Genomic DNA, 16,450 nt, shown 5'->3' with positions numbered 1-16,450 from the left:
TTTTTTTTTGGTTTGTTTGTTTTAATTATTATTATTATTATTATTATAGGCATTGTTGTTATTTTATTATTATTCCCAGAAGCTTGGTCTGGAATAAAGACTAAAGTAACATGTAAGTTAATAAAAGACGTTTGCGTTAAAAACAGGTGCTGGCGTTACCGCCAATACAAAAAAACAAACAAACAAAAAACTGGTCAAACGTGGACAGTCGACTTCCTGACGTTGATCATTACGAATTCGTATGAAAAACATCATTTACAGTATGTTCCTGGTGGACGCTACTTTTGAGTTGACATGACAGGTTAATCATTGGCTTGGGGAGTCACATGATAGCGTGACTGAAAGCGGAAGTGGCTAGATAGCTTGCGACTACGGATGTCCAACTCGGTTCTCGATCCACAGGCGGCGAAATGGATAAAGCTGCCGTATTTTTCATTTTGTCGCTTACATTTCTGACTTCGCAGGTAGGTGTGAGAGAGGGGGCGGGGGGGAGTGGAGACCCTACTCGAACGTACAAACTAATCACTTCATGTTAAAGTAGGGCAGTGATTGAAGGCGTTTTAATATTTTAACGTTAAGGAAGACGCGTTAAACTGACTACTACTACAATATTATTTTAATTACATTATATATATTTCAGACAGTGGCGTCAATGTAATGCTAGTTTATTGTCAAGCAGGGTAAGAAATGCGTTAGCCTAGGCTACTAACAAGTTTTGTTTTTTCTTGGCTTCTGTCGACGCTGCGCATGCGTATGTCCAAAAAGATGGAAAAAGGAAGATGGCATGATGTGGGAGAAGAGGTTAACGTTTGTATTTATTTTACGTAAAACAAAAATTTGAAAACATAAGCAACAGTTCCTTATTTGTGTCGCCTTGTAGACTGGAGACCGTAGACTGACTCTGGAATTAGACTGTGACTTTGTCAAGTGTTTTTGCGTTTCATTGAAACTTTACAAGGATGTCAAACTTGTCATCACGGTCAACATCGTAGTTATGACGGGTTTTAAAGGGGAATTGTTGAAACCACATCAACGCAGCTTAAGCTACTGTCAGTGTTGTAGAAAAGGTTCTGTCCCCTCCCTGTTTTATTTATGCATCGTAAAATAAACGTTCATAAAAAAAATTTATATATTAGTCAAAGACAGCACAAGTGAACATAAAGGCCGGTCAACGGAAATGACGAATCATTCAGATTTCAGAAGTTGACTTGTTTTTTTTGTTTTTTAATTGTTGTAATGGAAAGCCCGCATTTGTTTTATTTCTTCAAATCAAACTATTGAAAAATTTGTCTTTTGTGAAATGTTGGCAGATTTAATGACATTTAAATGACTCATAAATACAGTTATCAATATAATATATAAATGCTTTTTTTTTTTTTTAAGAGTGTTAAATGCAATTGGTTTGCAGTGTTCCCTCACTTTTCGCTGGTGATACATTTGTAGTACAGGATACCGTTTGTGTGAAATTGAAACACTGCATCTTCCCACAGATAAACTGCCAAGAAGCCATCCTGCACATTTCAGACGAAAGCACAGAAGAGGAATTCTGCATCCTTTACAATCGCTCATGGACCCCTCTACCAGAAAGCCTTGAAGCTGCTGTAAGCTTCTCATTTGTTAAAATTCTATGCAAAATAATAAGAATTAACAGTTTAATTTGGATCAACTTCATATTTAAAAAAAAGAGAGAAAAACAGAATGTGCTACTGTTACTTTCCTAAGCATGTCTATAATGTAATCTCAATTGCTTGTGCAGGTGTGATTATGATGTCACATTTTTGTTTCGCGTCGTCCAGGTGCCATATCCACTGGTGAACATGACCTCCTCGGTGCTATGTGATCCCTCGGGAGTCAGGCCAGATGTGGTGAAGGGGAAAGCTTTGGTGGTGATGATGGGGGAGTGTGCTTTCAGTGAAAAGGCTCTGATTGCTCAGGCCCTCGGCGCTACGACATTGCTCATAGCAAGCAACACGACACTGGTAGGACATAACATTTGTTGAAGAGCCCATGTGACATTTGTCTGGACATAATTGGGAATGTTCAAAACTCAAATGAGGGACAAGCCGCCGGTTAAACCATCCCTGATCCAGCATCTGTCCACGTTGTTTCATAAACAACTGTGTTCAGTAGTTAGTTGAATTATTGAGCACAAGTAAAACTACTTACATAGGCTCAATAAAACAATACAAAAATAAAATAGTAGACTAAAAATAAAATAATAGGCTAAATAAGACAAAAATACTTTTTTTTTTTTTTTTCCTGAAAACGTTTTGAAGCTAAAATAATTCTGTTTGACGGTAACAAAATAGCATCTATTAACCCTTTCAAGACAGTTAACTGTTACTTGTTAAGATACGCATTAGCTATTATGCCAATGCTAAAATTTGAGCATATTCAGTGTCTTGTGCTCAACTTGTCTTTTCAGATTTCTCCATCATCCAATGGAACCGAGTACACAAAAATCCAAATTCCTCTGGCTCTCATGAAGTACAGGGACTTAGTGGAATCTCTACAAGTAAGTCCTGCCTGACTTTAGACCCCTTTTCAGCCTTTGTTTTTTTGTTGTTGTTTTTTTTAAGTTCTCACTTAGTTGCAAAAAAGTTGATGCTAGCTAACGATGTCACGTTTCAATCAGGTTTTTGGCGATGGGATGCAGGCAAGGCTATACGCACCGATTTCCTCTAAATTTGACGCTAGCATCTGCGTCATGCTGTTGATCTCCATCGTTACCGTTGCCTTGGGCGGCTACTGGAGTGGAGCCTGTGAGAGGTCAGAGTTTAATGCCAGCGACGCGACATAAGCATCATTTTGAGGATCCCTGATTATTGTTAGTGTGATTTATTGTTTTTCCAATAAGTTCAGAATTCTGCTTCCAGTTAATATACTGTACAACATATGTAACATCGTTATCACTGAGGGCTGCTTGGTTATGGAAAAACATAATAATAATGAATATTTTGGGCAATAATTGAAATCACTATTATTCCAACGATTTATTTTTTATTTTTTGGTACAAAACAAGAAAAATGTTTAAGCATTTAAAAATATTAAGCCCAATTAAAAATATATATATAAACACTGTAATTATGTAAGTTCCTTTTGGACCTAACAGAATTTCTAACAATATATGTTGATAATAATATTTATTTAATGATTTATTTATTTATGTTTGCAAAAACTTGAAGTTGGAGTGCAGCTTGTGCAATAGGACGATCATTTATTTTATTTTTTTGGGAGAAAACAAGAAAATGTTTACACATTTAAAAATATTCAGGCCAATTAAAAAAAAAGAATAGAAGCACTATAATTATGTAAGTCCCTTTTGGACCAAACAAAATTTATAATAATATATGTATATAATAATATTTATTTATTTATTTATTTATTTATGTTGGCAAAAACTTGAAGTTGGAGTGCAGCTTGTGCACTGTGCAGTAGGGTGTTTTTTTGTTTTGTTTTTTTTTGTTTTTAATTTATTATTATTTTTTATTTTTTTGTAACAAACAAGAAAATGTCTAAATATAAAAAATATTAAGACACAAAATTATTTGAACCACTATAATTATGCAAGTTCCTTTTGGAGGATAACCAAAATGTATTACATTTGTTATATTAAAAAAAAAAAAAAAAAGGTGCAAATGTGTACATTTAAACAACTCAAAAAATTAGTATTAATAATCTTTTTTTACGATTATCCTGTTTGAGTAATTGTGGAGTGTAATAATTGAAATTGTAATTGAATTTCAATTAATTGCACAGCCCTAGTTTACAGTATGTTAAAAAGTTTAAGTGAAACAAAATAACAATAATATAATAAGTATGATAAGAGGTTGGGATGATGGATGGATGGATGCATGATAATGTGTCTGTGGCAGAGAGCGTTTGATCTCGGGTGGGGGAGAAACAAGTGGAGACAAAGACGGAGGCGACATTTCCCTCTATTCTCCTCTCAAAGTGCTTATCTTCGTCGCCCTCATGTGCGGCATGCTCATCCTCCTGTACTACTTCTATTATATTCTAGGTTGGTGGAACGTGAAAGCTAAAATTCCAGTCCAAAAGATTTCAACTATTTTGACATGTATTTCTTGTCTTTCAGTGTACATCATCATCGCCATATTCTGCATTGCGTCTTGCACCGCGCTGTTCAGTTGCATTGATGCAGTGCTGGACAAAGTGGGTTGTGACTGTGGGAGGTATTTGCGTCTTTTAAACTGACATTTGTAAAATTAAATTGCCATGAAAGCTTCCCTTTGCTAATCTTTTTTTTTTTTTTTTTCTTTTTCAGTTTCACCATTCAAAAAACCAACTTTTCAGTGAGATCCCTCATCTTGGCCGCCGTGTGCATAAGCATCTCTGTGGTCTGGGCTGTCTACAGGAATGAAGACAGGTACGAGCATGTGACCAAGTGGGCAGAAACTCTGTTTCTGTGTTAGCAGAAATCTCCCAGGACCTGTTTACAGTATATCCCACGCGACAGTTCTTCACCACAGTTTTGTGTGAATGTAGAGATACATCCTGATCAAACTCACATTTAAGAGGCATTCAATTCCAGAGGTTCTCCTGTTAGCAATTATTAAACAAGGTTGTGTTTTGTGTAGGTGGATCTGGATCTTGCAGGATCTCCTGGGTGTTGCGTTCTGCCTCCACTTTCTAAAGACCATCTCGCTGTCCAGTTTCAAGGTTGAGTGTTCCTCTATTTGTGGTTTATGTCAAAGCAATACTTTTATCTTAGACATGCTTTGTCCTGAGCATAAAAACCATGAATTATGGAAATTTTTTGGAGGGATGTGTGAATCAGCGAATAGGTCAATGCAACGGCGAACAACATACCTTAAATCCATTATATTATTACTCCTGTCTGTTACTGTTTATTACATCTGTCAAGGATGTTGTGGTTACATCACCCAGATTTCACGATTGCATATATTTCTTCTAAAAGTAGTTTTGTTTTTTTCACTGGCAGATCTGCGTGATCCTCCTCACCCTTCTTCTTGCTTATGACGTCTTTTTTGTTTTCATCACGCCTTTCTTCACCAAGGTATCACGTGTCCATGGCCATCATGCAAATTTTGTGGGGAAACACATTTCTAACATGTCTGCTTGGCATTTTTTCACAGAATGGCATTAGCATTATGGTGCAGGTGGCTTTGGGCCCGGGCGCATCAGGAGAGAAGGTGAAGCCTCCGTGCTTTTTGTTGGCTTAGTTTGTATGTGAGAACTACTCAAAAAATTGCTCCCAATTTCTTTTTCTTTTTTTTTTGCCACATTATTTTTTATAACATTGGATGCTGGTGCCTCACAGGAGTTAAGTGCAGTAGAACATTTTTGGTTGAACGTTCCTGAGCATGGTTCGACCTCCAATTTAAAGGGATACTTGACTCATTGAGCCATTTTCAGCAGTAAAAAGTTAACATTTTATCCAGAATGAATTTGATAACTTCATTATTTTTCTTGTACATTTAACATCTTTAAAAATTGTTTCCTCTTGCTGTTGGCTGAAGATGACATCACCTGTGCTGAGGATGGATGTAACGTCCAATCATTATTGATCACCTGGTTTTAGGGTTTGGTCCACAAACTGAGCCATGATTGGTCATTACCTATTTCTTCAGCAAAGGTGATGTCATCTTCAGTCGACAGCAAGTGGAAGATATTATATAAATATTTTTATTTGAGCTTACTTAGCAGTCTAATTTTTGGGAAGAAGCACTGTTGCCGTATCAGAGACTGTGAAGTTGAAAGTGAAGCTATGAGGTATATTCATTACATGTACACTTTTAGCTTTGAGGTTTGACTAAACTTCACTCTGAGGAAATGCAGTATGCAAGCGCTCTACTTGCTCACAAGCTTCAAGCTAATCTTGGTCTCAGTGTTTTGCTTGATTAACCTCTGCACTGCCTGTTCTTGACTTTACTATGTTTTTGTGGGGCTCTGTCACAGCCAGGTAGCGTAGTGGAGGTGCCGGCCGGGCCCCAGACTCACACTGAAACAGTAAGATTGGCCTTCTCTCAACTGTACGTCTTACCCCGTGTAACGTGTGCCGTCGATTTGTTTCTCAAGTAGTGACCCTGCTCTAATCCCATGCCTCAAAAGACCCTTAATGTGAATGCCTCCCGTGTAGATAATGAAATAGTGGTTTTAGATTTCAAACCCTACGAATGACTTGATTTCATAATATTGGTAAATTATCCCAATGCAGGGAGTCCTCGAGTTACGTCAGTTCAGTTCAGTGTTGCGTTCCTACGCTAGTGATGTAACCCGAATTTGGACTTAAGTCGAATTTCCCCATTAAAGTCAATATTTACATCAAAATAATTTGCATAAAAAAAATCTAAAATACATTAAAAAAAAATAAATAAAAAAATAAGATGCTGTATGACTGTCCGACTGAAGCCCAAGTCTTTGCCAATGTTAGTCGGCGTCAACTTTCTGCTATTTATGATATCTAGCTTCGTTTCCATGGTAATTGCTTTTCTTTTGGCTGGACCAACATTGATAGAAGACATAGCTTTTTTCTTTGGGGCCATGATGTGGGGAAAAAAAAGACGGCGAAAAAGCCAAAGATACTCCCACAAGTGCACACGCGCTAGCATTAGCTAAGGGCTAAATAGCGAACGAGGGGAAAACACTGCGGGCTATATGCGGACAAGGAGCCAAAATGGCGTAACCGTTATAAAGTCGAAACACCTTAGGTCGAGTGCGCCTTAACTCGAGGACTCCCTGTACACTGTTTCAGTAATAGAATACAAAGTGTCCTTTTTTTTTTTTTTTTTTTTTTTTTTTGTCTCATGCGTGCTGAGACGCCCTCCAGATTATATTACATGTTTACCCCTCTGTGTCCGTACATGTTTTTGGCTGTTAAATACCACGATTGATGGGCTGACAGTCACTCCAAAGCATTAACTATGTTTATACAATATGTGCCATTTCTCCAAAATCTCCCTTTAAGACTTGTTGAGAAAGCCCTTTTGAAGTGTAGATTAGCTTTCTTCACACATTAAATAAGTACGACTATATCTATGACGTATTATCTCTTCCTAGCTTCCTGTCGTGATGCGCGTCCCGCAGTTCTCAGCCTGGGCTAAGAACTTGTGTTGGATGCAGTTCTCCATTCTGGGTTATGGAGATATCATTGTGCCAGGTGAGTGTGCCTACTTTCATCTCTGCTCATAATTAGACGCCAAGGCGAGATCGAAAAAATGCAGTAAGATTATCTTTTGTTCCATCAGGTCTTTTGGTGGCTTACTGCAGTAGGTTTGATGTTTGGATCAACAGCACGAAGAAGGTCTACTTCTTCAGCAGCTGTATAGGTACCTCAAATTGGCTTGTGTGTTTCAAGCATTTGACATTCACCCGCTACACTGTTGCGCAACACGATTCAGTAGCGCAACTCACGGGAGGGTGTCGACCTAATTTTTATCTCGCTGTTCCATTTTATTTGTAGCCTATCTGCTGGGAATGATAACAACGTTCGCTGTGATGCTGCTGTCAGGGATGGGCCAGCCGGCTCTGCTCTACCTTGTGCCCTTCACCCTGATAACCTCTGCGACGGTAGCGGGCTGCAAGGGACAATTCAGGCAGTTCTGGGCCGGGACCTCCTATGAGGTGAGCAGGGATATATGGTGCAAATATCGTTATTCTTTGGTGGCGTTAATAATGTGAATATTTTTGCTCTAGTCACAATTTGTTACGACCAGTTTACGCCGTGCTCCAAATTATGCAGATGAAAATATTTTTGTCAGATTTTTATAAATAGTCTCTGCAAAATGGAACTCAGCAGAATAATTTATGTTTTTAAACAAACAATAACTATGTATTATTTTCATTATTATTAAATAAAAACTGTTTTTGTTTAAATGCACTGTTCCAGTTTATTATGCACAGCAGTGTTTCAAGACATTGGTTATAAAGAACTTAAAATACTGGTAGTCATTTGTTGAATTTGCAGCAGTAGTAGCAAAAAGCTATTTCAAATTTGAAATGCCTACAATTAGTCCACTGGCCTGTTCCAAAAAATGTCTCACTAGTGATGTGACATGGTCATTTTCTCGCAATGTTAAAGAAGTATTGTGTGGAAAATAATATTAAAAGGTAACCTGAGTAAATGTATTATTTCAGAAGTGTGTATCAAACTGGTACCCTTTCGCATTAATCAGTACCCAAGAAGTAACTCTACTTTCAAAAAGGTTGGTAACCTCTGGAGATCACATTTTGACCTGACTTTGTCTTCATCAGGTGTTGGAATCCTCACAGGAACCTTTGCTGCCAGGTGTGCTCTTCTTATCCCTCTCAACAGTGCTTCTTGTGTGTCATGACAGCTTCTTTTTAACCCCCTTTTTATTTTATTTTGATATTTTAACCAGTTTTGTTTTTTCCAGTCGAGCAATCAAGAACATCTAAACAATTGGACGCTTCTGGCATTAATTCACCACTTGGTGTCCCTATGCATCCATCTCATTTCGATGGTGCTTGTCCTCGTAAGGGTCAGGGGGGAAAACCCACACAAGCACAGGGAAAACCTACACAAGCACAGGGAAAACCTTTTGAGATTCTAACACAGGAACTCTTGATTCGAAGGCAGACGTGCTAACTACTCTTTTTTTTTTTTTCACCGTGCTTGCTGCTTTGGTAACGCTTGTTGATTTTCCTACCCATTTCAGATTTCTATGAGAAGGAAAATTAATTTCTGAACCAATATGTTAGGATCACTTTCTAATAATGTATGTGACAATTTACTCCGGCCATTTGTCCATTGGTATATGTCCCACAGACCTTTTGTCCCGCTCATCCTTGCACCCTTCATACTGTTTAACATTCATGTTGTCATCTGCATGCTGCCGTTAACCTAGGAGGGCTTGTTGTGGCATGAATTGATCGATTCATGGATGTGTTGTATGTCACCCTAGCTCTCAGGAAAACGACAATTTTAATGTTTTTGTTCTCTTTACAGAGTCAAGAACCGACCACCCCATAGATGCGGAACCGTGCTGACCTACAAGCCAAATACTGGAATTTTTTTTAATTCTAAATTGTACTATAAAATTGACAAAGCAAGGGACAATAATAGATAAATAGATTCTTAGATCGGTATAGGTTGATTTTGACTTCTTTGCAGAGCAGTGTGTGTTTAGGCTCTTTTGTAGTGTTGGAAAGGCTTTTCAGCGCCTCTCATGGATCACAAAAAAACAAACTGTCATGTCTTTGCCTACACATCCTGCCTTGGCGTTGACAGAACACAATGATAGAAAGCACTTTACTATATTTAGCGTGCCTCATGTTTCATGACGAGTGAGCTAAGTAAAACACTTGCCACAAAATACCTTTTGATAACATTGGATTTCTGTGTTGTGTTTTTATGATGTTTGTTGCCTTATATTAAATTAACAAGTATGTTGAATGTGTTTTTTTTGCATATGTCTTACACCAAACCGAATGAGTCAACCTTGCCTTTGCAAAGCAGATACTTAGCCACAAGGGAAAGTCCCTTTGTTTTGAATTTTTGTTTTTATTTGTACCAATATAATAAACGAGCATTACCTTAATGAATTCCATATCCACCGAATACAATAATGTGGAAATGAATAATGGGTAATATAAAACTAAGAAGGGCGGCACGGTGGGTGGGTGAGTGGTTAGCACGTCTGTCTCCCAGTACTGAGGACTCGGTTTCGAGTCCAGGCTCCGGCCTTCCTGGGTGGAGTTTGCATGTTCTACCCGTGCCTGCATGGGTCTTCTCCGGGTTCTCCGGTCTCCTCCCACATTCCAAAGACGTGCATGGCAGGTTAATTGGGCACTCCAAATTGTCCCAAGGTGTGCTTGTGTGTGTGGATGGTTGTTTGTCTCTGTGTGCCCTGCGATTGGCTGGCAACCAGTTCAGGGTGTACCCCGCCTACTGCCCATAGCCAGCTGGGATAGACTCCAGCACCCCACCCCAACCCCCCACCCCCCGACCCTTGTGAGGAGCAAGCGGTTCAGAAAATGGATGGATGGGTGAAACTAATAACTATATTCAAACAAAAAGCCGCTGAAAAGGGATCGTTTCCGTCTATCAATAGGCGATTCATAGGCCATCCGCATGAACTTTGCCTGACAACAAGGGACGGCTCAAACACGTGACCAGGAAACGTATTTTTCGTCGTACAGAACAGATATTTTGTACTTGCAATATCTTAGTGAGTCGCCAATTAAGTGTTTTGTTGTCTGTTGTATTTTAAAAATATATTTTAAAACAGCGTGGTGGGTTTTTTTTCCCCCTCCTTGTATCCTGCCTGCCTTGTACTATTTTCGCCTCCAAAACGCCACTTCACTTGTCGGATGTGGAGTACAACAAAGGCACATGTGGCGGGAGACTCCTCCCACGCCATGTGACAGAGAGCTGGGCCGGCTGACTCAGCCACTCCGTCACGCCGCGTCAGTCTGGAGTCGCACAATTATGAAAAAGCAACCTTCCGTTGGAGCTGCAGCCGAAGCGGATCTCTCTAGCGTCCACCGTGCTTTCTCTCCGAAGCTAATAACACAGAGCACCGCCGATAGATGGCTAGGAGCCACGCCGCAGCTCCCCCTGAGTCTCAACGGTGACGAGAATGGTACGTGGCTTGCTTCGTCCTCATGTTGTAGCCCACCTTTGAGGCACATTTGTCGGCTTGTCAAATTGACACCGCTGGGTCGTCGTGACTGAGTGTACATCGTGAGTGGCAGGTCCGTCCGTGCATGCGTTTGCCTCTTCGGCTCGAGGGGGAACTCACATTTGCTGACACTCCGGCTAACACGCCGGGGCGTTTAAACGCCATTTAAAGGCCACGCATAGCTCCACACGCGGGGCGCATAGCGGGGCTAAGTGGCTAGCTCGGTAGCGCTACATGCTAACTAGCTTACAGTAGCAGCTCTGACGTTAGCGGCGGTGTCAATCAAGACGTCAACGCGCATTCTGTACTACAAATATTGACGTTCTTAACAACATAGTTGTGGCCGAAAGACGAGTTGTTCTGACCGCTGAGGGGTCGTCGCCACTGGGACGGGGTGACACCTGAGTCGGTTGGGCAGTTTGCTCTGTCACGGAGGTCGAGAGGCGCTGAGATCGCCGTTGGAGCCGTGCACTCCCGCCTTGGACTCTTCGCTCTGGGCAGAGCTGATGTTACTCCTGTTTTTCTTTCAAACATAATTTGACAGATAATACGTTTTTATAGAGCTATAACTATCAGTTTTGATTGACACAGCCAGGGAGCAGTTTCATGTTCCATTTTTTTTTCTGCGAACGTATTCTCGTTTTCTGTTTGACTTACAAGTGCCCCAAGTAGGCGTGGGCCGATATTATTTATGACTGTATAATAACCGCGAGAAAAAATATTGTAGTATCACAGTGTTAAAATTACAGCTCTAGAATGTCATTTAAAAAAAATATTTGGGTAAATAAAAACGTGTTCCACTGAACACAACCTATTTAATTATTTTAGAAAAAAATATATAAAATATTTGGTATGTTAAGAAATATGCACCATGATCTGAACCGAGCCATATGCACATAATGTGCTCATTGCGCCCCATTTTTGACCTTGTAATGTCATATGTCGTAAAGGGAGGAGCCCCCCAAATGGTGGTAAAGTACATAATGAGCTCAATTGTTCATTGATTAATCATTAATAAAATAAATGATTGTTCCAAACTATAAACCTTTATTAACTGCAGGCAATGTTTCAAGTAACCCTTTAGCTGTCGCTGTAAAATAAATGAATCACCTTTAACCGTGGAGTTGAAACACCCAGATGTTTATCTCTCGCTCTTTTTTTTTTGTTTGTTTGTTTTTTTTGAAGAATTTTTGTTGCATCACACAATGGTAAAAAGAACTTGCGTTGTCTGCAACAATGAAAAGATTAACTCGTATAATTTGATACCAAAAAGAAAGTTTGAGGCAAAAGCTCTGCCTCCTAATTCCACATTCCTCCATGTAGAAAACTGGGGGCAAAAAAGTGGCCGCGATGGTGGCAATCCAGGAGCAAAAAAAAGTCTGTGAAAGACAGAGAATGTCCACATTTGGGATCGTTTCATACCAAGCAAGATCAAATGCAGTGTGTAACGCAACAACACATTTATGCTAGCCAACAAAAGGCAACATATTGAGGTTAGAAAGTTTTCTAACTTGCCATTGCTAGCTATAATTGCAATGCTTCTGCTAGTGTTGAAGAATCGACACAGATGTTGGTGCACTTTAAATCGCTGTAGTCAACAAACTTAGAAAATAAATGCGCAATCATACACCAGCTTTGTAAAACTCATGGTGGGTCGCGCAACACTCAAGACAGCCCCACCTTCGCCTCACCTTTGAAATCCATACACACTCAAATCACAGATACTACACTAGAATGTGAGGATAGCAATCCCAACTAGACAAAAATAAAACCTCACACGGACATGTTATGTTATTGTTATAATGTGAAATCTCTTACCTAATTGATTGATTGGAGAATTGGTCGAATACTCAGTATGAAAAAAAAAAAAAAGATAGCTGCAGCTCTAGTTACATTGCCTCTTCTAGGTGTTTTTATATTATATGAAAGTTGTGATTTCATTTATGGTTCTAGCTCCAATAATCAAATATTGAATTGATTCCCCAATTTCAAAGTTCTGTCAGTCACATGACCACTGATCACATGACAGCAGCACTGGGCTTTTCTATTGTTTGTGACGATGGCCAAGAAAAGGAAACCAATCATTTTCCCACAGCGGAAGCCTGAGATGGTCACATGCCCCAGCTTACCCCTCAACTAGAAGAGGGGTCACTGCAGCTCACAGTAGTCTTCCCACTGACATCGGCAGTAACAAAAAATAATAATAATTATTGAGAAGAATTGGGATAGGGTTATATTTGCCAGTGGTAGCTATGCTAATTACCATTCATTTGGAGTTTGGACCCAGACTTGTTAACCTTTCTTACTTTGGTGGGAATCTTAAGTCTGCTGAAGTCTCCAATAACACCATAATGTCACTTATAGGTAGTCACGTTTTGCATGTCAAATGCTTGTTTATCGTTATTACGGATGTGATCAGCTCAGACTTTAGCAGCCTCTGAGCTGCCAGTATTTGATCTTGCATCACTCGGTTGTGCTCTTGGGTAAACTCTTGGTGCGCCTGTGTGAAAACATGTGTGTGTGGCTGCGGCGTGTTTCTGAGCACTGTTATCTCACGCGCTAATCCATTTACACCCCACACACACTTGCTAATTTGAAGATGACTGATAAAGTTCTTTCCACTCGCCTTGAACAGACTTTGGAGCTAACTTGGTCACAGCCTCACATTTGGTTCATTTTTCAATGAATCCAGCGCAATGAAGTGTAGTTCCTGCTTCCTCGCATACCCTGCCAAGTGAATCTTCATATTGGAAAGGTTGTATAGTAAGTGTAACGATACTGCAGACTCGTCTAGTTGTATTCAATGGCAGTGGTTTTATCTAAATGTTTCTCACCGCTCGTTAATCAGCACGAGCGCTGGTTAACCCTGCTCCTCACTGGCCCACATAACTGTGAGCTCCACATCTACAGAAAAGAAGGCATCACATGCTGTGCATCACCAGAAGGTGCATGCACTTGCTTGAAGGTATAGCAGCAATGCATGCGTGCCACACCACCCAGTGCTTTGCTGAGCCATGGGCACAGGGAACAAGTGTTTGAGCTGTCACGCTTTGGTCCCATGACTCTTTCAATGGAACCCTTCCAATGATTTCAATTTATTTCCCCCCATCCATTTTCTCTTTGGGATTTTTTGGAATGTATTTCACAATTGTTAAAGCACAACGTACAAGTGGTCATCACATCTGCCTCACAATTCCGAGCCTAACCCCCACCTCTCGCCCCAAGTCAGCTGGCATTGGCAGCAGCTCACCCTGGACCCTAATGAGAATAAGCGCCATAGAAGAATCTGAGTATCCAGTTGTTGTTTTTTTTTTTTTTTTTTTTTTTTTTTTTATGAATAGCCCTGAGTTGTACTTTACTCACAAGTCCATCAAAAATATATTTATTTTTAAGGTTGCACAGTACGAGTGCAGTGATGACAGTAGTGCAGAGAAAAAGGCTACAACAAATAGAAGAAAGATTCACGAGAAGAGCCACTGAGGCGTGTAGGATGCCCCAGATCAGATCCTGCCGTGCTTTTCCATTTGGCCCCGTACAAGCCGAATCTACCAAATGACAGAATAGAATAGAATACTTTTTGCCCCGTCCCTTTCTTTTATAATTGACAGTAGAAAAATGTAGGTTTGCCAAAATACAGCCATTTCTCCCATGGACTCTATGTTTATTCCATATAAAATGGGGCAATGATGTCTTCTACCGGTGGTTAGGTATCAGTAAAGTTGTTTCCAAGTTTGACATTTACAGTGGAGCATAATCAGATTCTTCCCATATATCCCCACTCTGAAAAAAATATAATTGACAATTATACTTGTCACCGGGAGTGAATGAGTTAAGATGAAACACCTGGAAGACGCAGCGACAAAAATATCCTTGAACCCACCTTTAAATCAGGCTGTTTTTGAGCAACTTCCTGTTTCATGCAAGTGAGCTCGCCCTCCTTTATCCCACGGTCCACCCAATATATTTTTGGGGCAATGGTGATTCTGGCTTTCATTACCATGCACCCAATGCTTCAGCTTCAACAGCAGTACTGAGCAATTACCGGTAAGTAAATGCGTTGTTGGCTGACACTAATGCCTCCAAAAAGTCAGTGAAGCTCTGCTTAGCTTGTAAGGAGCCACCACCACTAATGACATTTTTGGTTTGTTTATATTTTAACTAATTGTGGTCGTAGAGGACCCAGAGCTACCTTAGTACTGTAAATTCACCCGTTTGAGTTGTTTGACAAATTAGTAGCACAAACGATGTAGACTGCAAAATTTACAATGCAGACATGACATGTAGCTATTCTGCATTACAATGAATGGAATCTCCCTCGAGCCATGACAGGTTGTTCTGCAAAGGTAAATAGTGCAAAAACAAGAACAACAAATGCATCTCGTGCTTCATGTCTGCCGTCAAGAACTGCATTTTTGGCTACTGTTCATGCTAAAGGGATTTTGAATGGGGAGTTGGCTTGTCATTCGTCTCTCGCAAAGAGGGCTGGAGGAATGACTGCTTCACCGGCTTTGAAACAATTCTGGATTATGTTTCACGCTGCAACAAAGGGGGATCATAAAACTCTTATTGCGCTGAGGGCTGGAAAATAAATGTGGAGGGGAAGAGTGAGAGATTTGAGTGAGGAAGTACAAGTGTACGTGTGTGTTTTTGGCAGGTCGTTTAGAGAGCTTCAGTATTTTGTTGGCTGACATTCTCAGGTGCCATGGTTACAAGTTAGCCCAGCTCAATCCGGTTTTAACACTCAGGTACCATGGTTACAGGTTAGTCCAGCTCAATCCGGTTTTAATACTGTGCTGGGCGGGGTGGTTTTCACGTCAAACTGAATTCCCTGAAACGATGATTTCTGATATTAGGGAATGGGCATAATAGTTTAACGAAGAATTGACTCCAAGAGTATTGTGTGGGATAGTTAATTAATCACATCTTTGGCAAAATGGAGGGCAATACTTTCATCTCAATGAGTTTGTAGTCTGAAGGGCAACATGATGAGTCAGCTATGGGAAATACAATTGCATCAACACAGACCTTCACATTGACATAACTAAATTTTGATTCATGCAACCCTGGTACCCACACAGGAGTTCACAAAATTCCAAAAGATTCTCCAATTTAAATGTGAATAATTTATAGCGTTATTATTAGATTTACCTATGGCCAATCAAGCAAGTGTCCACCACCTTTACCCATTGTCAGAAAAAATATTTGAAATATTTTTCCCCCCACTGTCAAAGCCGACACCCTGAGTCATCATTATGCCGGAGCACAATGTTGCAAGTCTTTCCAGGAACTGGAAGACAAACAACAAAGCCAGACCAATGAAAACAGACTCAGGTATCAGCAATGGGTTGTTCGTTTTATCTTTAGTCTTCAATTACTAGTAATGGAACACAAATAAGGACTGCCCTTTTAAAAGTGTATGTGTGTGTGCCTCAGCAGGTGGTGTATTCCAGTAGTTGGATAGGTGTTTATCATTGAAGCTTCTGTCCCGCACCTCCTTCGTCTGGGCCTCTCTCACCCTGGTCTAACATCGACTTGTTCTCAGACACATTCATCTACCTCTTGAGAGAGTGCTCTTACATATTAACTGTCCATGGTTTTATTGTTAGGCGGCCACATCTCGTTGATCACTCAGCTTTTAACTCTGGGCCAGATCTGTGGGCATTGCGCTTAAGACCCTCAGTGAGACGGACAACCTTGTTGTGATTGGATTTTGGTGATCGGTCGCTGAAGGCAGATTAGAGTTGTTGTGGTTTTGGTCCGGGAGATGCATGAAGGAGCATTGGGATGTTTTTCTACAAAGCCCTTAAATACAGAGATGAAGATGA

General features: G+C 40.2%; 2 protein-coding genes across 9 annotated transcripts in view; both read left to right on the top strand.

Annotated features, from left to right (window-relative positions):
* Positions 1-296: 296 nt before the first annotated feature.
* On the top strand, positions 297-9,397 carry sppl2a (signal peptide peptidase like 2A). 2 transcript variants are annotated; one of them, XM_077519815.1, is made up of 17 exons: positions 297-464; positions 1,491-1,601; positions 1,797-1,979; positions 2,426-2,515; positions 2,636-2,769; positions 3,876-4,021; positions 4,097-4,193; positions 4,286-4,387; positions 4,599-4,680; positions 4,964-5,038; positions 5,118-5,174; positions 5,941-5,991; positions 7,042-7,141; positions 7,230-7,310; positions 7,445-7,605; positions 8,236-8,269; positions 8,951-9,397. In XM_077519815.1, exons 1-17 carry the CDS (start codon positions 411-413, stop codon positions 8,989-8,991), a joined length of 1,599 nt encoding a protein of 532 aa, XP_077375941.1. In that variant the 5' UTR covers positions 297-410; the 3' UTR covers positions 8,992-9,397. The 2 variants fall into 2 exon arrangements, with proteins under 2 accessions (XP_077375941.1, XP_077375942.1); XM_077519816.1 differs by lacking the exon at positions 8,236-8,269.
* A 588-nt stretch (positions 9,398-9,985) lies between these two features.
* trpm7 (transient receptor potential cation channel, subfamily M, member 7) overlaps positions 9,986-16,450 on the top strand; it is a 34,064-nt gene continuing 27,599 nt past the window's right edge. The window contains exon 1 of one of the 7 annotated variants that reach the window (XM_077519802.1): positions 9,986-10,586. In XM_077519802.1, coding sequence (XP_077375928.1) covers positions 10,584-10,586 — 3 coding nt within the window. In that variant the 5' untranslated portion in view covers positions 9,986-10,583. The remainder of the gene's footprint in view (positions 10,587-16,450) is intronic. The other 6 variants (XM_077519801.1, XM_077519799.1, XM_077519800.1 and 3 more) reach the window with 6 other exon arrangements.

This window comes from Festucalex cinctus, chromosome 4 (genome assembly GCF_051991245.1).
Source record: "Festucalex cinctus isolate MCC-2025b chromosome 4, RoL_Fcin_1.0, whole genome shotgun sequence".
NCBI lineage: Eukaryota > Metazoa > Chordata > Actinopteri > Syngnathiformes > Syngnathidae > Festucalex > Festucalex cinctus.
This window is presented reverse-complemented; position numbering and strand designations above follow the sequence as displayed.